We start from the raw sequence: 24,332 nt of genomic DNA, 5'->3' as shown, positions 1-24,332 counted from the left end.
CAAGGTCTTTGTAAACTATAAAGCCAGTGAAAAGTTTATGTAAAAAATATCTGTAGTCTTACAAAAAATTGTCACCATGGAAAACTGTGGTCATGGGGAGTTCCCAGTGGATAACTCGGGGTCCTTTGCTAGATTCATTGAGTATATGCCCATTTGATTACTTAGCAGTTAATGCACAGATTGCTTATTTTTGACACCAGTGATGAGAACATAGGAACAATGTATTCTACACAGCTTATTGGCAAATCTTTCTTTCAAAAACAAATTCCCATCCTGCAAACTTTCAATAGCTTGTGAGGCTTTTTAGTGAATCAAATAGAGCCATTTCTGATGGCTTCATGCCAAAGGGCTGTTTGCAGTACACAGAGTGTGGCACTGCTGTATTTGTACAATTCTTACACTCTATTCTATTTTATGGGATAAGAAATGAAACTGAACATTCACAAGGGTTTGAGGTGTGTCACAAGTACATTCTAAATCATGTTTAGTGTATAATATAGCACTTGTACAGAGAGAAGCATCTTACAGCTTTCTTTCACCTAACAGATAATGGCTTTGTTTTAGGATATGAGGAATTTACGGTTTGCATTAAAACAAGAAGGGCACAGTAGAAGAGATATATTTGAAGTCCTCACAAAATATGCTTTTCCCCAGTCACATAACTTGGTAAGTTACATCATTTCTGTTGCTGAGTTGTATTAATGCAGAGCTCTTACCAGTTAACTACTTATTTGACCTAGTAATGGCTACGTCATGGCTGCTTAAAAGTTTAACCACAGAATCTGGTGTCAGCATAAACTAAACAGCAGCTTTTATTTTGTATATTTTCAACACTTAAATCTATATATTTTGTAAAATTATGGATGTACTCCAGATACACTACTGAGCACCTCTGCTCCATACATTTCATTGCTTAGAAACTGCAAGTTATCCTCCCTAATATGGGAGTATAGGGAATACATACCTTACTTGATTTCTTGAAACATTAATTAATCAAGCAGTCTCCAAGGCAATCATAAGTATAAATCACCAAGTGTTTCACTTCAGGAGAAGAAGATATGGTAAGATAACGCTTGTTTTATTGATGGAACAAATGAAAAATATAATAGGAATGCATTTATGAATTTGCACAGATTTATTTCAGGTTAAAAAGTGCCTTATGGAAGGAATTGAGCAGCAATGATACAAGCTAATCACTATTTTCCTTTTTTTGGAACCTGTGCACTATCCTTATTGTGAGTCATTTGACATCTCTTTAGTAAATGCTTTATTTAGTCCATTGTAATATTCTATTTACACTTTATTGGTGTGCTTTGAGATAATTGTATAAGAGCACTGTTCACAAAGTGTTGGGAGCTTCTGCTCTGAATTTTAAGAACTTTCTTCAAATAATTGTTGAGTATACAAGGCTGCAGCAAGAATCTTACTTCTTTCCAGGAATATATGTGTCAGTCAATGGAGAGGATTTTATAAACATTTAATTCTTTAAAACTTTTCTGTGGAAATTTTCATTCTATATACAAACTGTGGAGTGAAAGCATAAGAGAAAATAAATGCTTTTGCTTAGAATATTTTGTACTGTTAACAAATAGGCTTTCAGAAATAGGTTTTTATATTTGGGTAGGTATGAGGAGTTGTAATCACAAATAACATAGTTGTTAAAGAAGTGGTATATCTCATTCTTCTGTTGTCATTTTATCCATTTTAAAATAGAGAATGATTGAAAGGATGACAGCATATGTCAACCATTAATGTATGATGGAAAAGAAGAACCTGTATGTAGAAATACCAAGTTATGGAGAGTTTCAGGTCAAAAGTGTCTTCTAGGCATCATGGGCTTCTGTTGCTAGAGGGTATCCAGGGCACAGTCAAGTGTGTTGTTGAATATTTGCTATATTGTAGATTCCATCATGCCCATGCAATCTCATCCACATTATCATGATGAAGATTTTTTTTTTTTTGAGGATTGTATGTAGTGAATATGGCCAAATCAAGTTGTAGCTGACTTCAGTGTCTTGTGGGATAATCCAACTATGGGGTGTGAATACCTTGGTAATGAGATGTGGACTTGTATTAGGTTCATCATCCAAAAAGACCCAGAGATGGTGTCTAGTGATGGCAGTGAGTAATGTGTGGAGTTGTCCACTTCCTGCTTTATTTGCTGGACCTGTTGCACCTAATAAAGCTCATTGTTATATGGCCCATGTGAAGGCCACTTGGCAACAGAAGTTAAGCTAAATAACAAAATTCTTGGTTGAGGCAGTAGTAATTTGGCCCTTGGATTCAGGAGTGCACAGAAGTTGGGGGGATAGTGATAATGTGGAGGGAGAGTGGCTGTATTTTGTCTCATAACTATGTCTGAAGAAGTGGGGTATGGCTGTTAGAAATCAGGATTACTTTGGAGGGAATTAAAGTGAGCCTGTGTTCCATCTGAAGTTGCAGCTGTCTGTATTTTCTAAAGTCAGTGTAGATGAGCCCTTAACTTTAACATGAGCTAAGCAAGTATTTGATTTTTTTGGTGTGCTTTCATTGTATTTTGGCAAGCAGTTTAAAGTGATCCTGCCGAAGGTGAGTGTTTCTGTCTAGTTTTCCATTCCTGTCTTGCTTTTTGCTGCATGAGCTTGAGGCTGGATGATGAACCAGACAGGGAACTGAAAGGAACTCAAGTTAACAAGGAAATAAAAATAAAAGCTTTACTCTGAGTTATTTCCTGTCTTGTTAGTCCAAAGTGAGAGTGGGGTCAAAGCATCTCTGGGTGGATGTGAATGAGGAGGATGATGGCACTGCTCCTTTCAGTGGCTGGTTTAGATCAAGGTTTCCCTGTGTGAATGTGGCAGTGTGTTGGGACTGTGCATGCTGCCTTCCCCTTGGAGTGCTCTCTAACACTCTGGCTGTGTAGCCAGCTCACTCAGGGAGGTGTTCTACAAAGAATGTAGTTCCTCTTGACGGCTGAGTGGAGATGGAAGCCCTCTGATACTCAAATGCTGAGCTCTTGTTCTTCTCTGATCTCCTCTCTACCTTTCAGTTGTGGTTGATTATTCTTCTAATACCAAACTGATATTTGTATAATCACTAAGCCAGCATAACTCACTCACCCAGCACAAAATACTCTGGTTAGTCCTGTGCTGCTTTGAATAATTTGGGGAGACCTGGTTTGAAATCGGTATGCATCAGAACCAGTGGATATGTGAGTGAAGCAGGTAGAAGGCAGGAGAGAAAAGAGAGGGATGTCCTGTTTTTAGCAATGATTAAATGCTAGTTTAGTTTAGACCATCTTATGAACTGCATCCTTGATGTTTAGCTGGTTCAGCAGCACTGATGCTTGTACAGCTTTGCAGTAGAAATATGATACCATCAGGATAATAAAGTTCTAATGCTTTACTGTCCTGGTTTTTATCTGTATTTTTATATTTTGTATCAGATTTTTATGTGATTGATTTTCAGCTGTAGTCAAACTATGTCCTAAGAGTTGATCCTGAACAGGAACTGGTAGAGATGCCTTGCTTCTGTTTTCTTCATGCTGTTCCATTCTCATACAAATGGATGGTAAATAAAACCCAAAAAATGTTCTGAGTGGAGTATACTTATTATTTTCAGGATTTGTCTCCATCACCATCCCAAGAGCAGTGTTTGAGAGCCTATAATAAATCACAGGCCTGTTCACAGCTGTTCTCTGTGCCTCAGGATTGTCCTTGGTGCTTACTTGCAGAAGCTAATTCTTGTTGTCTCCAGTTTGAGCATAGGTTGGGTTCAGATACCCTTGAATCAGTAACATAAAGTAAAATCTGACAGCTCATCTGACTGACAGCATTATTTGATGGGGAGCAAGCAGCTGCTATTGCTAAATCATCTGTTGCATTTGCAAACTTGTGCTAATTGAAATTGTTGCTGAAAGTATTTGCTTTTTTTTTAATGTTTGAAAAAATAAAACCAAAACAGCCAAACCCCCTCCCTGCGATGAGATGTTTTAGTACACCACGAAAGATGAGATATATTTGGTCTCTGTAGTTTAGTTTCTACATAGCAGCTTCTTCACTTCCTGATACTACCATGAAAGTACACATCATCATTTTTATATGATTGTTCAGCACCATGGAATCTGCCCAGTCTGTATTTATTCCTAACCCCAGTAGGTCTGTGGGAATGCCCCTTTTGATGAGACTCTGGTGGCTGTGCTGGCTGACTGGAACTGCTCCTGATGTCACTGCTGATCCTGGCCATTTAAAATGTCTGAGGGTTGGCTCATGCCAGTGTTGCTGCTGGCTCTGCAGAGATGACTTCAGATGGAGCAAGGCTGGCAAAGGCACGTGTCTGACAGAGCACCTGAATTTGCAAAGAGACCCTTGGCTTGAGGCTTTGTTCCCCATGACACATCAGAGCCAGAGCAGCAGTGGTGTGAGGTGACCGTGTTCACAAAGTTATGCCAACACTACAATGTCTGACCTTAGTTTTTAGATCAACTGGTAAGATGTAACTGGTTAGGTTGTAGTAATGGCATACTAAATGCCATTAATAGTGGCAAGGATAACAGTATATTTATTTTTAAATATATGGTCAGCCTTTACAGTGAGTAAAAACTTAGTAATTTATTATATGTAAAAAGCATACATCAATGAGTTAGAAAATGCCACTGATTCGCTTGACAGGTGTGTGGTACCTTCTTATTCTAGTTTTGCTGCTTTCTTCTTTTGCAATGCATAGATTGGTCAAATATTTCACGGATTGTGTCTACATTATGTATTCATGTGCTGTGATTCCATAAAGAGTAAATATGTAGCTATTGTGTTTATATTGATATTTTTATATTTACATGTAATGTAAATAGACTACTTACTGAACTGTAATTGTCAAATTGCAGATGCTTTCTCTTTTACCTCACAGAGCTATGTTGTGTTTTGAGCAACCAGTGTATTACATATTATTTTTGTGAACTAAATGGGAAGGAGAAATTGAATGTTAAAGACACTCTGTCTGTAGGAGGCTTAAAAATAGAGCCTATTGAAATTGTTGGTTAACACCTGCAAGGAAGTAAACTATTATTTGCACAGTGAAGCATAAAAAGTAGCTTACCAAAAATGTGATGATTTGAAAGATTTTTTTTTTAAGTGTAGTAGCCTTCTGGTTCAAGTGAAGCAGTAGTCATCTGCTTTTAGACCGTGGATCTTCAGCAAAATCCCTACTTCCATTTTGTGCAGGGGCTTTAATTTGATTTTGGAAAAAATCTTAGCTGATGCATGGTGAGTCTTGCTTGGTTTTGCCAACTATAGGTACTGAGAAGTCACAAAGTTTGCACCCAAAAAGTGTTCTGAGTGGTGATTCCTTACTTGTTTAATGTTTTCTTTGATTTCTTCTGTTTCCCATGGTAGCTGAAAAGAATTTGAAACTTATTTTTAATTACTTGATAGACTAATCAGAGTTGATGGGCTTCCATCAGACATGTAGTATTAATATCCATCAACTTAGAACAGACATGATCAGTGCATTGGAAGTGACTGCAGATTATCCTACCTTGAACTTAAGATGTGAGATAAATAATCAGTATAACCTGAGGGAAATCTGTGTTTTATTTAAGTAGCTTTCAGCAAGCCAGTCTCAGTGCTGAGAGGAGGGATGCCAGCTCAGGCTTGCTGCCTGAAACACTGATGTGTTGAGCAGGTAGTCTGCCTGAAACTTGTGCTGCTGTTTGTCCTTGGTATCCAACCAAATTACTCCAGAGTTTTCTCAGGTGCACCTGTGCAAAACCATAGTTCTGCTTTTTGATTATACCTTCTTGCTTTTGAAAAACCTAATCTTGATCTCAAAAAATCCACTGTGAAACACACTTGTATTTTACTACAATATTCTTCTGAATCTGAATATCTCTTATGTTGAAGTTTTTTGTTTTTTTTTTTAATTTCCACTCAAATCTGGACACATCTGATGAAGCTGCTGTTGATATAATTCCTGGGAAGATAGACTGTGTGCAGCAGGAGATGCAGAGAAGAGCTTTGTGATGGAGAGGCAGGATTAACAGTGAGAGAAAGGAATGGAATTTTGTGTGTGTGGAGGTCAGTGTGGAGACTGAGTACCTAAATTGTTTGGGGAGGAGGATCTAGGAGGGAGGTACCATAGATTTGAAGTGAAGATGTGTGAAGAAGGCATAGAACTGGCCAACCTTTTATTATTGTGGTATTTGAAAGGCTTTCCTGTGTGAATAACGGTGCATCGAGAGGCTGGCAGGGCTGTTCTGCCTTGCGGGGCCGGGCGATCCCGAGCGCTGCTCATGTCTCTCCTCTCCGACCTTGCGCTGCCCTCTGCATCTGAAGGCTATAAATACCCACCCAGCTGCTCTGTGCTCGGTGCTGAGACCTCCCTGCTTCCCTCCCCACATGCAAATGTGTGTGTATCCAATGTGAGGGATCCTGTATCCACAAAAAGCTAAGCCATCTAATTTTACAAAGATAGCACCTCTCAAATTTTGCATCAGGTGATAAAGACAATCTATGCACATTATATTGTGAATAGCACAATTTCTCCTTCTGTAGAATTGCATTCAGATTTTGTGCACTATGAGGTGAAAGCTTCAGCAGCATTGAGTTAATCAAGACATAAATATACAAACATACTGCATTCAATCTGTAATCTTGGATTATTCAGGACAAAAGTAGAAATATGTGGGTCATTAGTGTAGATATGAAGCTAACCTGAGCTATAGCAAACCCTTCTGGGATCTAAATATGTATTTATCACCTTGACCTGTTCACTGTAATGTGATTTATCAATTTGGTTGCATTAGAATAACAAAATACTCAATTCAACAATAAAAATGTTATCCATTAGAAATTACTTCATATTGCTCATTATCACATTTTGTTTCAAACAAAAATAAGTAATGTCCAAACATGTGCTAAATAAGGCTTGTACTGACACAGGTCAGAAAAGGCAACCGTATCCAAGCATGTATCTTATGTTAAGTTTATGATTCTAATAAAATAGTTATAAGTTTGGGTTGCTTGTTACAGTCAAGTAAGGTGAACTGTAGTTAAAAATTAAATAGGCCTATATGAATTGAGTATAATTGTATGTAGAGGGTTGCATTTGTGTATCTCCTACTCCGTTTTAATGACAGCATAACACAGCAATAGTTGTGTATTTTGTTGGGAGTAGTGGGCCTAAGGTGGGTGAGCATGTTACTGTATTTCAGACTCCAGCAGTCAGGCTGGACTAAAACTCAGGCTGTCTTCACAGTGTTTCAAGTCTTATCTGAGAAGCTATTGGGGTGGTGGGAATGGAATTCAGATCTTCAATCTTTTGGCACAGCAAGAATTTCAGAACTCGCCAGATTAACTGTGCAGTCTGTACACGATTGTGCACATGCAAATGTGTATGTGTGTAAACCTTTTTCTATAATTTAGTCAATGCTTGCAGAAGAAAAACAGTTTTTAGTCTTCAGGATTTTAGAGATAGATAATTTTTAAATACTGTTCTTGTTTAGTATAATGCAGGAATTTTCTCTGAATTCACATAAAAATCTGAGTCCAAATTTTGCTCCATATGCCTTTGCATTGTAGTGTTCTGTGATTTGTTAAAACTACAGGTTTTTGCTAGCTGATCTAGTCTACTAATGAATTTCTTTCTATTAAGCAACATGGGAAGAATTTTTGCTACCTGAAATATCAACAAAACTGATGAAGCATAATTGTCCACTTAAATAGTTAAGGGCTGTGTGACTAAGCTTTGGTAGCAGATGTGGTGAAGCTGCTGTAGCCAAGTGTTTCAAATGAATCATGCTCTACATAGTAGGACATTGTTCTTTCAGAAAGGATTCAATCCTTCCCCTCATGCATAATAAATTTTACCCTGGTTTTTAAAAGATGAAAACAAAATGCACTTTTCCCTCTTTCTTGTGGATTTTTTTGTGGGTGACATGAGCAGCATAGCTGCCATTTATTTTTAGTTCGGAGCAACACTTTTTAAAATTTTTGTCAGCAAAAACCTGATCCATATACCAGCTATCACATTGCACTGTAATAAACTCATGACTTTTACTTACCAGGGCTTCAGATAGATAATTTTTACTTTCTCATGAGGAAACTTGCAGTAAGTAGGAACTTAAGTATAAGATCTATTCCTGCCTTCAAGACATATTTTAAATGACCTGTTAGGATTCCAGTATTTCTATTTCCTACTATTTAAGATTCTCCTTTGTCTCTGGGTCCTTGGTGAATTCTTAGCATAGTTGCTCTTTGGGATATAGCAAATTCCTTTGGGAGGAGGGGATGGTTCTTGTGTGTAGCTGTTTATTAATAGTTCAGCAAATCAGTTGCATCTGCTGCTTCAGATAGTGATATTCCAGTTTTGCTGTATTCCTTGTTTGCAATTAAACAACCTGTTTCAGGTTTTAAAATAACTTCTGATACTTGCATCTACTTTTATTGGAATGGGTTTTTTTTTTTTTTCTGATAGAGTAGATGTCTACCTCTTCATCTCTTCCCTCTGTACCACTTGATGGCAGTTTAAAGAATTTGTAATGTTGCACTGCAGGTCTGCCTCTTTAAAAATGGTAAAGGCATTCAGAAAATAAAACCAGGGAATGCATTGTTTACTTCTGCAAACTTGCCAATGAGTGCACTTTCTCTAAAGTAATGATTTAATTTAAAATTCTAGTTTGTAAAACTAGTGAAATTAAGCATCTTGAGTAAGCAGTAACGTCCTTTAAAAATATTTATTTGCTTGAACTATGTGAGGAAAAAACTTCTCCTTTTGAAGGGGATTCAGTTTTGTGTTTTGATATGAGCTGTTCAGTGTTTAAAGCAGTGTAACTTATTGGGCTGAGCAGAATTGCCCAGAGCCTTCCTAAGAAGCCTCCTCCACGGGGCTGGGGGTGGTGCAGGTTTGAAGAATTCCCTTTTCTCTAGACCTATGTAGGTGGAATCACGACACCTTGGACCTCAAGTTTTTTTCTTGCTTACTGGTTTCCCATGTGTGGGGTGTTCAGTTTAGCATTTAGTTGCTCCTTTTAAGGTTTTTTAATAGCTAGGGGACTTTCAGCTGTTTGTTACAGATGAGCTATGATGGGCTCTGGAGTGTTTCTGTTCTGTATGCTGTTGCTCAGTTAGGTCAGCACATTCTCTTTTGTATTTTCTTTTTTTATTTGCCTTTGTGTTTTGGGTTTTTTTTTGTTTTGGTTTTGGTTTTTTTTTTTTTATTATTTTTTAAATTTGAAACAACTTTTTCATGCTGCTTTTGGTATCTGAGGAGTTTTTGGGCCACCAAAATCGATTTTCTCAGTGAGGAAGATTCTTAACATAAACATTACTTTTACTTTCATCCTAAACTATAGAAACAAACCAAGGGAGGAGAAGGAGGTTAGTTAGGTAATACAGCCCACTTGGAATTTGTTGGAAGGAAAAGGAAGATAAAAGGTATGAGGAACTTGCTGGAATGCTCAGTAAGGCTGCTCTGCTGTATAAATGAATTGTGAGAGTAAGCAACAAAGCAAGTAAAAAGCAAATAATGTAAGCAGCTAATAATTTCATTTTCAATGGCAACTTTTTCACTTTGATGGAGTTTTACAGTAATTAGGATATTACTTAGTAAATATCAGTTGGGAAGGGGATGCAGAAAGGCAGCTGCTTCCTAATGTCAATGAATAGCAATTAAAACCTTTTTCCACTTTGAATTTAGCATCTAATGTTGTATGTTGTAATTGAGGCTGTGCCTATTGGAGATTTGGTGAGAAGACACTAGTTTATTTAGTGATAATTTGAAGTATGGGAAATAAACCATTCTAAAACATTTCAATCTCCTGACACTGAAAAAGAAAAAAGCCAACCAGTTAACTTTTATAATTTCTGTTCTTGTTCTTACCTTCTTACCTGGTAACAGTTGTCATATTTTCATTATTTTCACTACCAGATCTGTATATTTTGTTACTTGTTGCTCCTTGTTTCATAGTCTTTCACATACCAGGTAGAGATGGAGAGAGTGGGGCTGCCATGGAGAAGTCTGCCCTATTTTTTAGTGAGCATTAGGGTGTAACTGATGATGAGCCCTCATATTTGCCATTTGCAGTCAGAGTTTGGTATAATAAGCTTCTTTATATCTTACAGCTTTTTTTTGCCTTTGTAAATGAAGAAAAGTTTTCTGAGAATGGGTGGATGGTGTACAACCCAATGTCTGAATACAGGAGACAGGTGAGTTATCACAGTTGCCATTGCCTGGTGCTTTCACATCTCCCAACTTGCATAGAGGAATTGCTGTTTGTACATTTCTCTTATCAGCTGTTGGGAGAGGATGGAATTGCAACTTGAAGAAAAGTAAAGGAAAGAAATAAAACACTTGAGCTTTTAAAAAAACCTAGACTGTCACAGGAAGGTAATCTTTGCTCTTTGAAGGAAGTTATTGATGCCTCTTACAGTGTGCCACTGCTAAGTGAGCACAGGTGGGGAGAACGTGCCAAATATGTAACTGTAGTGTCCTTAACATAGATTGGATTTGTTCTTCTTCCCAAAATGAAGTGGGGGGAAAAAAAAGCAGCTTGTTTTAGAAACAGCATTGCTTTACAGAAATTACGCACATCTATCAGTATTCTTCCTTGCTCTTTATGTGATCTTGGAAAAATATCAATGAAAGAGGATGATATTCAATTTTTAAACGTCTGTTAGGTAATTAAAGTATGACATTAAAAAAAATTAAATTGCGAACAATAAGAACTTCCTTAATTTTTTTACCAGCTGTAGCTTTTTTGGTCATGGTTTAGAAGCCTAAGGCCCAAAAAAGGTAAAATGCAAACACCCACACAAACCCCACTGTGCATGTGTGGAGGACTTAGGCATTTCCAGGAAAAATTCTGCTTACTGGTCAGAGTGCAACTAGGAGATGTTATTTTTCTATAAGAAAGTTACCCTGAATCTTACTTTTAACCTGATGGTAGTACCAGGCTACAGGGAAGAAAGGTTATCGTGAGACTTTCTCCTTCACAGTCTCTCTTCACCAGGGAAGGTGGAAAAGCAGAGCTTTAGGGAAGGAGAGAAGGTAATTTTATTTCCTTAAACCCACAGTTAGAAATACATCTCCTAGTTTCAGTCATTGTTTTGAGACTTACTATAAGGCTAGAATTGTGTGCATAAAGGTATGAGATAGCTCTGCAGCTGTTTAAGGCTGTGAATCCATCTGCAATGACCTGGTTTGTGCGGTCTTGTAATCTTTTTTGCTTCTATTGCTTTGAAACAGTACTTAGTTAAATTGTTGTCATGTACCATAATGTCATGTAAAATTCAGAAGCAGATTATTACTTGTTCAGCCAAAAATGCATTGAATAACTTCATGCTATGCTTTAGGGGCTGCCTAACGAGCGGTGGCGAGTGACTTTCATTAACGAGCATTACGGGCTGTGTGACACGTACCCATCGCTCTTGGTGGTGCCGTACAACGCAACGGACGATGATCTCAAGAAAGTCGCTGCCTTTAGGTCCCGAAATAGAATCCCGGTGAGTATTAGGTGATGGAACCTGCCTGACAGTGTAGCTAGTTTTTTAAGTTGCATCCAGACAACTTCTTGCTAAACACAATGCAGAGGATGCTTTTTTTTGGAAATTGTTGTGGCAAAGTAGTTTTGATTGGCTGGTGGTTTTCACTGCTCGACACTGATGTCTTGGTTACAAACCACACTTCTGTTTTTCCACCATAACAGTCACCCATGACAGCATCATTGGTTTTAACTCGACTTGCCCAGTAACAGTGGCCAACACTGCAGTTTCCCTTGATGAGGAATGCGACTTACTGCCATATGCACTGGTTACTATTGCTAAATGCCCATTAAAAGTAATTACAGATGTTGTCTTGCAAGCAAACAACATGGCAGTTAAACATAGTTCCACTGGTCAGTCCTAAAATAAGACCTCGTGCATAGTCTCTTCAGTGAATTCTTAGGCTTTTTAATCTGTAGAATAAGAGAAACCGATTTGACTTATTGAGTTTCAGTAATGAAAATTCTTTGAGGTAAGAGATTTTATGTATCAGCTCTTTACATCACTATAGAAAATACTAATTTCTATCCTAATACTTGTTTCAGCTGGTATTCCCTTTGGCAAACATGGAAGATGTGCTGGATTTGTAGACAGTATTGGAAGGCTGCCTTGAGTCTCAGTTTCAAACAGATGCACAGCTCAATATGACAGATATTTATTAAATATGGCATTTACTGACAGACTAGGTCTATAATTATAAATTCACTATATATACACACATATAATATATAATGTGTATAGAATACATATGTGTAATGTATAGCCTGTGTATACAGTTCTAATAACATAATAACCCTGTCACCTCAAAATTCATGACAGGCCTTTTGATATGCCTGTACAGTGAGAGTAATTTCCTTGGTAACAGTAATTTTATTAAAATAATAATTTTAAATGGCAATTTCATTCTTGTCAAGAAATAGCCACTCTTCCTCACTCCCTGCCCCCCTTCCCCCCTGGCGGATCTTGTTTCTGATCCACACCTCAAGAACAAACACTTTCTGAGGATTGGATTTTGGGGTTTTTTTTTGTTTTAACTCTGATCTTCTTTTACTCTGTAGGCCACAACCTATGGAGTGGGTGAGAATACCGTTTCTTAATATTTTTCAACAATGAAAATTGCATTTTTTGCCTGCTTCTTGGGTTTCTTGCTTATCTTTAATCTCTGGCACTGCATCTGTTCCCTGGGCAGCTCACTGTCTTTTGTGGCAAGTCCTCTCTGGCTCAGAACAACAAAGACAGCATGTGCTTCGCTCCAGTGCCTTCTCTTTGTAAAGAGGGCTGAGGAACAAAATGTGCTTTCAAGAGAAGAGAAAACATTCAAGATACTGCAAGAAGGGTCAACTTCCCTTCCTTATCCAAAAAAAAAAGGAAAAGTTGTTCTTGTAGAATTAGAGCATCTTAGTCACCATTTCTACAATCAGTTCATTCTCCTGAGTTGTTTTTAGTTTCAGCAGAGATTGCTGTGTTTGTTACTAGTTTACTTTCAGGATATTTATGTAACCTATGACTTGTAGGAAATATTAAAATACATTGGATTATATAAATAAGTGTGATTTCAGTAAGCATTAAATATGTAAGACGGCTCTTTTGAAGATTATTATTAAATCTTATGAGACTATAAGCGGTTGAGATGTCAAGGGATAGTATTTTGAAGAAATAAAAAGAAAGGTGTTCATTCATACTGTGTGTTTTAAAGAATATAGCTTTAAGTTATGATTTTTTTACTAAAATGAGTTTCCCCTGCTGTGTGTTTGCCATGTGAGCAGGTTCTCTCGTGGATTCACCCGGAGACCCAAGCCGTAATCATGCGCTGCAGCCAGCCCCTGGTTGGAATGAGTGGCAAGAGGAATAAAGATGATGAAAGATACCTTGACATCATCAGGGAGGCCAACGGGCAGATCTCCAAACTGACCATCTATGATGCAAGGCCCAATGTCAATGCAGTTGCAAACAAGGTAAACAGATGCTTGTAGTGTCTTAGTTTTGAAGAGAATGAGGAGGAGACTTTGAAGTTTTCTGTGAGGAGTTTTTGGGGAATAGTAGTAATCTTATTATAGATAAATTTACAAAATCAACTACTGAGCCTCAAGGCCACGAAAGGACATGAGTGTATAAAGTAAGTCCCTAAGCAGAGTTTCAGGGCCATATGTGGATTTCCAGACATGCTTTACTGTGTCTGTTCTCAGCCAAGCACAGATCTAGCATGGGACTGAAGTTGGGCATGACTCCACTCTGCACTAGGAGGTAGCTGTAGGCTGGTCTGTAGAGCATGTCCCCTGCTGGAATGATAGGCCACCTCTGTGCAACCTCCAGATGCTCCAGGAAAATTCTGTCCTAGAAAGGATGTGTTCATAAAGCCAAGTCCACTAACAGGCATCCTTTATTTGGGTCTTCCTAACCATTACATGGACTACTTCAGACCTATCCTGGCATCCAGCAAATAAAGAGAAAGTGATAAATAAGTTCATTTGGGTGCTTGCAGTCTAAAGAATAGCATGGGTATGATCTTGGATACCTTGGTACCTGTTGTTCTTCCTCAGGTGCTTGCAGGTGGTAAGTACAGAAACAGTTATTTCACTGGGTAAAGTGACTGTTTCTTTGTTATCTGTGATTGAAACCTAAGTGGGATCAGAATCATGTACACCAGCCCAGGCTGGAAGAGATCTTGAAAAATCATCTCCTCTAACCTTTCAGGAAGAAAAGGTATGCCTGTGGATTTCTTTCTCCTTCTTTCTCTTCAGCTCTGTTGAGGATTAGATTATTTAGGCAAGCTCAGATACTGTGTCTGTGTTCATTTTGGCATGGAACACAATAGGCATGAATGTGCTCCATCTTTATATGCAAAAACCAGGATTTGGTGGGTCAGGGAGTGGTGGTGAAGGAGATAAGTTTAATGCTTTTGTCATAATGTGCCACGCCCAGGGATCTGTCCCTTAGTCATGGAACTTCAAACACACATGAAGGGGACATGCTCTTCAGGACTTTCTAGTGAAGGTGTGTGTCTGCACAGCAAAGAGCACGAGAGCTGAGCTCAAGAGGGTTTGAGACCTGAGTGAAATGATAAGTGTGCTTATCTGGAGAGAAGGAATTCTAGCTTCCGCATAGTTTTGTGGAATGAAACAAACACCAGTTTAGTGAAATGAGTCCTCTTCAGTGTTTGTGTTGAAAGGAATATGAAATGGCAAAACTTAGTTGCATCTAAGAAGTTTATGTGTAACAAATGTTAAGTTGCTTTCTAGAATAACAATAATAAGTCAAGGGAGACAATAACACTGGCAATTTGCTCTGTGCAAGTTAGGTATTTGTACCTGTACCTGTACAGCCTTCTCTATGATACAGTAGTTTGTTAAGCTTTGTTACTATGTGTGTATAGCACACATTCTTTCAGAGACTGTCCTAGGGGCTGTTTTAACCTGATGGTTTGTGTTTTGAGGGTCTGCCTCAATTGTTTGCATTTGACTGTAGAAATCCCATTATCCTTTGCACACTAAATTTTTATGGGTGAACAAAACATGTCATCTTTCTGTTTGCCTTGTGGAGAGATTATCAGTTACATCTTTCAAAGAAATGGGATAAAAAATTGAGTTTGTCCAAGAACTGCAGAAAAATTTAAGGTAATATCTTATAGACAAACTGGATATTTACATGTTTTAATTAACTCTTCATATATCTAAATATTAAATGCTCAATCAGAGCAGTAGACACAATTGGGTACATTTCTGGGTCTGAAGAAGAATGACATAAAAAGTGCAAATCAGTGTTGATCAGCACTGAAAATATTTTGTGAACATCCATGAACATTTTGTTTAAGCAAAGTCTCGGGCTGTGCTACTCATGCACTGCTGTGTTCCTTGTACATAGGTCAAGACAGTAAGGAGCTGCAGCAGCCCTGATGCTGAAATTACAGTCATTCCTCAAGAAGACTTCATAACAATCAAAGGAAAGAGAAAAATGCACTCATTGCTTCTTTCACTGCAGAGCCTGACAGCTCTGATAATAACCCTACATCTGAGTAAAGAGAGAGCACAGAACAGAGATACAGTGCTGCTGTACAGCAGTGTAGGTGGCACTCATGGGGAAAGGCTACACAGTGCTTTAGGCTCTTGTCTGATGTGTAGCTGGTGGCTGCAATGGCATATAAAGGCAAAATTTATTTATCCAAATTTATGGCATGTTTTTGCTGTCTTCAGGAAATGCGGCAATTTTGCAGCACTCTGAGCTTGAGGGAGTTGGTGATGTTTAGTCTGGAGAAAAGGAGGCTCAGGGGGGGCCTTATGACTTTTTTTATTTTACTGCCTGAAGGAGGTTATAGCCAGGTGGGGCTCGGTCCCTTCTCCCAAGTAGCAAGAGGAAATGGCCTCAAGTTGCACCAGGAGAGGTTTAAATTGGATATCAGGAAATTTTTATTTGTGGAAAGGCTGTCCAGGGAAGTGGTTGAATCCCTGTCCCTGGAAGTATTTAAAAGATGTGGCACTTGGTGGTACGGTTTAGTGGTGGGCTTGGCACTGCTGGATTAATGGTTGGACTCAATGATCTTAAAGGTCTTTTCCAACCCAAACAATTTCATGTTTATCTTTAGAAAATCTCGTTGCTGGCTTTGTACCCTAAAATGTGTGGGTTTTCTGCTTCCTTTTGTGACCAGGCACATCCTCTGTAGAGGCAATGGTGAAATGTTTTGAAAGAGCAGCAGCAGAACAGACTTTTTACTTATGTGGCTCTTTAATATCCTAACAGTCTAAATATGTGTTTAGTCTTCAGCACTAAAATTTAGTTTTTGAAAAGTTAAAATAACCTTTAATGTTGTTGCTAATTTACTTCTTAAAGACAGAATCTAAGATTCTTGAACATAGTTTTTAAATTAAAGGTATCTTATTCTTAACTGAACTCTTAAATTTAAATTTATTTTGCCAACATTTTATCACTTTTGTCTATTTCCATGTCTAATGACATTCATTCCTTTCTTGCTCTGTTGCAAAGAGTGCATGTATGACTATAGTTAATTTCAGATCTCTTGTTTGTAGGCAACTGGGGGAGGATATGAAGGTGAAGATGCATATCCCAATGCAGAACTTTCCTTCTTGGACATTCATAATATTCATGTCATGAGGGAATCTTTGAAGAAGCTGAAGGACATTGTTTATCCTAATGTGGAAGAATCACACTGGTTGTCAAGTCTGGAATCAACCCATTGGTTAGAACATATAAAGGTAACTTTTCCTTGATTGTTTGTCCAAATCTGTCATATCATACTTGCTTTCTTTGCCAAGCTTTGAAATAGTCCTAGAACACATCAAACTACTTGGCCTACAAAAACAACATCCCTGAGCGTTGGCTTTATTTGCCAACTAATCTTGGAGTATGTTATGAGACTCATAACTAAGCAACAGTAGGTGAAATTGCATGTTTGTTGCATGCCTCAAGAGTCTTCAGTAGAAGAATGCATTCTTAGTGTGATTGGCTTTACATGCAAGAGAACTGATTTATTTTGGTTTCTTGCAATACAGGCCTGCAGATGACTGTCATTGTGAGATATTAGTAAATACTTTAGCTGTCTGTGTGTATGTGACTTTTTTTGTGAATTATGGTTTTGTAAATAAATCTTGTACATTTATTTGTAAATTTTGTCATTTTTGTCTGGTAGCACAAATGAAATAGTTTAGCTGGTAATTCACCAGTGTTGTGACTAGCTGACCTTTGGATCTTTTGCCTCAAGTACAGCTGTGCAAAAGTAATTAAAGTATTATGTAGTGAATCCTACTTAATAAAATTTTCATCTTAATTTAATAATTTTAAAATAAGTATATTAGAAGGGCGCAAGCTCCTTTTTCCAACAACTGAGATAATTCAGACATTTAGTTCAAAGAAAGGAGTCAAATGAAATAACACTGAATTTTTAGAGAGTATATCCTATAGTAAATCTCCTCTTTCTTTGAAAAAGAAGCTTATGTTCTTTGGCTTATCAAGGTTACTGTTTTCTGCCCCATTTTTTAAGAATTTGCTGTGAGATGAATGTGATCTTACTAAGGGATTAGGGAACCAATCTGTTTCTCTATTTTTATGCAAGAAGTTCACTTGATCTCCTAGAAAATTCTTTTCCAATTAACTACACTGCTCTTTTCAGGTCTTTTAATGGAAACAGCATTATTTGAGATACAAAGAAATCAACTTAGTGTTATCATTTGAGCAGAAATAAGCTGTGTTGTTTGTTCCTGGCCAGCTCGTTCTGACAGGAGCCATTCAGGTGGCAGACAAGGTGTCCTCGGGCCGGAGCTCGGTGCTGGTTCACTGCAGCGACGGCTGGGACCGCACGGCTCAGCTCACCTCCCTGGCCATGCTCATGCTGGACAGCTACTACAGAACCATCGAAGGCTTTGAAGTTCTGGTGCAGAAAGAGTGGCTAAGCTTTGGACACAAATTTGCATCGGTAAGATAATTGCAAAGACTGTGCAGTATTAACTTTCTGAAAAGAAAGCTTCCGGTGTTAAACTGCTTACTTTGCGTCAGGGTTTGATAATTCCTTTCATTATTTTTGAATTTAGATTTAAAACATTTCCAGGTAAACTGAGCAGAACTTTAAGGTTCGGGCCTGTTTGATATTATTCTTTTTTTGCTATTCTTTCTCTGAGAACTCATTTGTTGTCCTTTGCATCCTTTTAAAAGCATGGAATTGCTAGGGTCACTGTGGTTATTGAGCAAAGAAAATAAGGAGTCATTGATCTGTCACAAGGAGCAGATGAATGAGTCTGGCCAGTGTCTTCTAAGAGATTTTGCATGCTGATTCCCAGATATTCTAAACTTCTCAGAATAGCTCCCAAGGGGCTGTCATTGGTAATGCTGGCTCAACTTCTGTTCAGTTGTCTTCTGGGCAGGTTAGAAACTCAGAAGGTTCAAGTAGTTGCTTCCACAGGAAGTCGTTAATATTTCGCAGGTATGTGAATCATCTTCATGGAAAATTCACAGAATATTCTGAGTTGGAAGGGACCCTGTTCATTTTTTTTGTGTTAGAAAACTTTTCAAAGTTTTAGTGGAACTTTTTCTAAATGTGGCAGCTAACCACTTAACCAGGAAATCTGTATGAGGAACCTGGAGGAGCAGAGTAGGTTGCCAAGGAGACTGTGCTGTTACTTACTATAAACATTACAACAGTGTTGCTTGTTGGAGCTGAACTCTGTAATTCACAGTAAGGAGTTTGTACAACTTCAGTAGAAGTTACTTGTATGGATATTTTGTCCCTAGTGGAATATTCTAAAGATATTAATATTGCTAAAATTTAGAAAATAGGCAATCTGGAAAAATAATCAAGAAATGGAAAAATATACTTACGTGTGTGTTTCATGCCCATTTTACATTTGCAGATGTGTAAGAGTGTTGTAGTAATTTGGAAATCCATGTATAGCTATTCAGCATAAATCACCTCACTATTTACATGTGCTTGTAGGCTGTGGCAGTTTTTGATCTGACATTCAAAAGGTGCTTTGAGGCTTAGGAGGTTTGTGATACCTGATGTAGTCTGGTTTTTTTGTGTACTTACTTGTGATCTTTTAGCAGTGATGTTTTATAAACCTTTAAGCGTTCTGTCTTGGTACAGCCACAGGAAAATGTGAAGCCAGTGGCTTGACTTTTTATTCTGATGTTTTATTTTGTACTTCAGGAAGTCAAGAGTCAGGATGCAGATAAAATTAGATGGTAAAACTAGGGCACTTGTAGTCAAACACATGTGTTATGGCTTACCACAGAGTTTAAAAAGAGAGATCTCTGTGTTCTTCATCATTATTAATAAATTCAAATAATCTGTTTCTTTTTGTTAAACCATTCATTTTAGTTGGATAATCAAAGGATTTTGTTCTCCCTCAACAGATGTTTTTTCCAAATAGTGAGGCAGGACTTGGCATCCCTTCCAGATGATTCACTCAGTTCATTGGTTCATGTCTGACAATGTAGCAGCAATAAGAGTGATTTAAGTAGTTGCTTTTGCTTAAACTGCTATTTTCCCAACTTGCTCAGTCAAGTAGCAATCTTTGGAAACGGTTGAAGCCACTCTTTAGCCATCTGCTGTAATCTGAGAGTACTGTAAATTTTTATTTGATAGGCTATTTAGCTTATAGTGAAGGTCAGTCTTTTCTGGAGTGTTCTGTAGAAGTGGTGGAGTCACCATCCCTGGAGAGATGTAAAAGACATGTGATGTCTTGCTTGGGGACATGGCTTCGTGGTGGACTTGTCAGTTCTGTGTTAACAGTTGGACCCCATGATCTTAAAGGTCTTTTCCAACCTTAACTATTCTATGATAAAAAAATCATAATGCAAGCAGAAAATATTATAATAATTCATACACCTTTTTAGCTTGGTTATTATGTGATAGAATTGTGACTTTGAATAGTGAGAACTAGACACTTAGTGCAGCTAGAGCAGTTCCTGAACCTCATCTCTGAAACTGTTGTTGTTTCATTTAACCTTTAGTAGAGAGTTAAAGAGTAGAGCATTACTTACATTGTCTGGGTTGGTGCAAGCTTCATGGTTTTATGATACCAGGGTTGCAATTTGCATTATTTAATATGAAATATCCAAATAGTAGGCTACTTAATAGTTCCTCTCCATATTTCATATCAAATGAGGTGAGCAATAAGTTTCCTTATGGTAAAGGAATTCCCTACCCCACTTTTCTGTGTGTGCTGAATTTTATGCACTCTCCAGATAAATTTGCTTATGTGGAATTTAATTCTAATTATGTATTCAAATATGAGACATAAATATAGATGGAAAATAGACACTGTAAAACTGCTAACTATAGTGGAAGTGGACAGACTTTCAGTCCTTACTAAACACGTATATGACTCTTAATAGATAAGTATTTCAAACCATGAAAACTGAAGAGCAAGGAAGCTGATTTGGTTGTCTTCTTTATAGCCCTTTTCTAGTCATTTGTCACTGTTGATTGAGTTCAGCTGCAATTCCTCATCTCCCTCTATTTCCTCCCATTCAATTCTATTATTTTAAACTATCTTGCAAGCCACAATCCAGAGGAGTGTACTGCTCTTAGGATTTTTCATGTCCTTGAGGCATTAAGCTTGCTATCTTATAGGCAGATAGACAACATCTTAGGTCAACATACCTGCTTTTCTTTTGTCTCATCCAGCAAGTACATTCAAACAGAATGGAATTATGGAATGAAAAACTCTTTTTCCCTGAATCTCTTACCTGTTCTCAGCTATCATATGCAAAAAGGAAGTAAAACAGCTTTTACCAAATCTGCTTTTTGTCAGTGGGACAAATTCCTTTGATTGTTACTTTGGGCACTTCAGAATAAGGGGCTCACCCAAACTTTAATGTTCTGTTAATTTTGTGTCAAGAACATGAAGAATTTTTTTGATCTTGTTCATGTTTGCCTACTATCTCAGCGTGAATGTTAAGGTTCCAGTATGGAGGAGAAAAAGAAGATTATGTGTGAATAATTTAATGATCTTGGTCCTGCAGTGGCTTAAAGTAAAAAAGAAGACAAAGTATGCAACTTGGCTTTTGACAGACTTACCATGTAAATGTAGTTCAGAATATGTCTTGATTATTTAAGTAATGGATGCTTCAACAGTTCTTGTCTAAAAATCAGCAGGTTTTTATAACAGCACCATTTATCAGTTTGGAATTCTTTTCAGATATCTTTGGAACAGCTTTGCCCTATTTCTGTATCTGGTGCAGTAACTACTTTTGAAATTATAACAGTGGGCTGCTTTAGTGCAAAATAATTAATGCTGTAGTACAAAATAAGAAACCATGTCTGGTGCCATAAAATAGCATGTTTCAGTTAACAGGAGGCTGCTTTGCTTCATTTCAGAGAATAGGCCATGGTGATAAAAATCATGCTGATACAGACAGATCGCCCATCTTTCTCCAGTTTATTGATTGTGTGTGGCAGATGTCTAAACAGGTATGTAGTGTTGTTCTTCAGCAGGTAACAGTGTGAAGAGATTACTGAACTAAAACCCTACATCTTTATTTTTTCTTTTGCAAAAAGTATTTGACGAGGACAGCATACCCCTCTGCTCTGACCAGTAGTAAAAAAAGAGTGTATTTACCTTGGTCAAAGTGATATACAGGCTGTGATTATGTTGCTGGACATGGCACTGGCTGTGCAGGCATGGCTGGTGTTCCTGGATACAGGATTCTCAGACACATTCTGAGGGATGTTTCACACCTGGCAGAAAGCTTTTACAGGAATTGCACCCAACTGTCTTAATGGAGTTTTGACCATTTTGTGAAGCTGTCCCTTGAACAGCAAGGACATGTGTTATTTTATCTATGCTTAAAAAGGAAGCTAGGGAGCTTCTGAGTGCTGTGATTTGAACATTGTAATGTCAGTAAGTAATGAAACAAAGCAGTGAACTTAGTCCACTTAGGGCTAAAGGATCAGGACCTTTATTTTCCTGTATGGTGCTGCAATGTAAGAGTGCACTGAAGAGATCTTGTTCTGTCTTGCTAGTAAAAGTGTATGTGTAACCATTGTGTACTTTATTCTTTTTATAAATTAAAGGTAGGTAGAACACTTTGAGAAGAGATTTTTCAGTGGCGTGTTTGAGAAAGCTGAACACCTTGTGTTATTGGAACACTTAGTCTGCTATAAAATACATTAAAGTATTACCTAAAAAATTATTTGTAGAGGTATCCAGACTTCTAAATGTTACCTTCAGCCTTTTAACCAGGGCATGTGCGTATTCCCCAGCATTTTCCATGTAAACAACGAGTTTGTCTTTCCTGGTTTTAGTTTCCTACAGCCTTTGAATTCAATGAGCAGTTCCTGATTACAATCCTGGATCACTTGTACAGCTGCCGGTTTGGCACTTTCTTGTATAACAGCGAGTTCCTCAGAGAAAAAGAGGTTAGTCAAACCACTGCTTGTGTCACTGCATTGCTGTCTTTAGGTGATTGCAAAATTTTTGGTTGTATTGTATTTGGTTATGGTCCTTGCAGACAGTGATTTTGAACTGGCTTTCTTCATATAGAATAGTGCCATGCAGTCACTAAAATACTTGTCAAGCATTGGGTTTGGAATTTTTTAATACAGTAATATATTATGCCTCTAAGTAAACCAGAAGTGTACTAATTTTGGAATGTAACAATGATGGATTTCTATGATGGATTTCTTGATTTTATGTAAATATTTACTGTTCTTATTTTGATTTCATTTTAGAAAGTGACAGAGAAAACTTTATCCTTATGGTCTTTGATAAACAGTGAAAAATCTAAATACACCAATCCTTTTTATAGTAAAGAGCTAAATCGAGCACTCTATCCAGTAGCCAGCATGCGGCATTTAGAGCTCTGGGTTAATTACTACATCAGGTGGAACCCCAGGATTCGGCAACAAGTAAGTGAATTCTCTATAACATACAGAAAATGCTGTTAGACATTGGAAATAAGGATTTTGTATCATAACTGACTTGTAAAGCAGTGCCTGTAATCTATTCAGGTCTTTAATGTTATATTTGTTAAGATGGAGGAAAAAAGTGTAAGTAATTATTTAGCTCTGTCTTAGCTCATTGAACTTATTTCCCTGCTTAGTAGCAAGTCATCCTTGAGTTCTTTCTAGCCCTTTTTTTTTGGACACATGTGTAAGGGCATTTTGCTACTAAATCCTGAATGACAATGCTTAGAAATGGGGCTTGCTGATCCCTGAAGAGCTGGGGCATTAGCAACACAAACACATTTGCATTTGCTTGGTCTTTTTCCTTTTGCTGAGAGAGGGTATGAAATAATTTACAAAGCTCTACGTATTGATGGTAAGATTTAATTTTTTTATGTAACATTGATGACCCAGCATTGTTTACACTGTGGATGAAAGCTGTTATTGAAAATTGTACAAGTAGATCAGATTGGAAATCCAGAAAAGATTTTATCAAATGACACATACCTCACTTCTGTGGTTTTATTCCATATGGATGGACACTCAGTGTTTGTTACAGTCCTGCTGGAAATCTCAGCCATGTGGCACATAAAGATTTTATATAGAGACTTTTTTGTCCTTTTTAACAGCTTGTGGAGATTTGAGTAGGAGAAGATAGGGGAGCAGTTTGTTTGACAGAAGCAGTCTTCACAGTCCAGCCCTTGGAATGAGTCAGTAGTTTTCAAGCAATTCACTTCCTTTTCCACAGCTGATCTTCTGTATTATTTACAGCACTTTAGAGGCTTCAGGAAAGCCTTGGCAGTTTGCTATGGCTTTTTACAAGTACATTGCCTATTGGAATTGAAAGTCATGGTCTTAAAGCTTTTGTTGCTTGCTGTGAAAGATGAGTATGTTTTGCAAGAAGTGAGTGTACAGATTTATTTTAGAAAGTGAAGGATTATAAGACATGCAAATTAGCTGTAGATCTACTTAAAAATGCAATTTGCCATTATTCAGGAAAGCTTTATGGCAGAAGCTTCTCCTTAGAAATGCAAACCCAAGTGACGGTATTCCTACAACTGGTCCCTAATTTTCACCATTGTTGTACACAAAATGCAACTTTTTTTTCTGCATATAAAATTTATCATGAAATTATTTCATCTTTAATTAAGCAACTGAATAATGAACATGTGGCTTGAACCATTTTTTTGATTACCTTTCTTAGTGCTATTCCTTAGAATTATGTTCTGCTAGCAAAACTATAATCCTACATCACCAGTCATCTTAGTATTCAGCATTGATCCAGCTTCCACAGTTGCCTCAGCATTCATCGTGATCCTCAGATGGGTGCATAGTGAGTGGTGCATCTCAGAGTGCTGGTTCAACTGGTTTTGAACTGGTGAGGTGTTCAAGCATTTGCTGCTGAAACTCCACTGCTGATAGCTTTGAAT

General features: G+C 37.7%; 1 protein-coding gene across 2 annotated transcripts in view; it reads left to right on the top strand.

The window, feature by feature from the left end:
* The window catches only part of MTM1 (myotubularin 1), a 42,564-nt gene that overhangs the window by 14,396 nt on the left and 3,836 nt on the right, over window positions 1–24,332 (top strand). For both annotated transcript variants that reach the window (XM_012573123.5, XM_030272679.4), the window contains exons 7-15: window positions 565–666; window positions 10,092–10,175; window positions 11,322–11,471; window positions 13,277–13,465; window positions 16,532–16,717; window positions 17,728–17,934; window positions 21,337–21,429; window positions 22,264–22,377; window positions 22,690–22,866. In XM_012573123.5, the coding sequence (XP_012428577.1) occupies window positions 565–666; window positions 10,092–10,175; window positions 11,322–11,471; window positions 13,277–13,465; window positions 16,532–16,717; window positions 17,728–17,934; window positions 21,337–21,429; window positions 22,264–22,377; window positions 22,690–22,866 (1,302 nt within the window). The remainder of the gene's footprint in view (window positions 1–564; window positions 667–10,091; window positions 10,176–11,321; window positions 11,472–13,276; window positions 13,466–16,531; window positions 16,718–17,727; window positions 17,935–21,336; window positions 21,430–22,263; window positions 22,378–22,689; window positions 22,867–24,332) is intronic.

Source organism: Taeniopygia guttata, chromosome 4A, assembly GCF_048771995.1.
Source record: "Taeniopygia guttata chromosome 4A, bTaeGut7.mat, whole genome shotgun sequence".
Taxonomy (NCBI): Eukaryota; Metazoa; Chordata; class Aves; order Passeriformes; family Estrildidae; genus Taeniopygia; species Taeniopygia guttata.
Note: the sequence above shows the minus strand (reverse complement) of the source record. Positions and strands in the feature narration are given on the sequence as shown.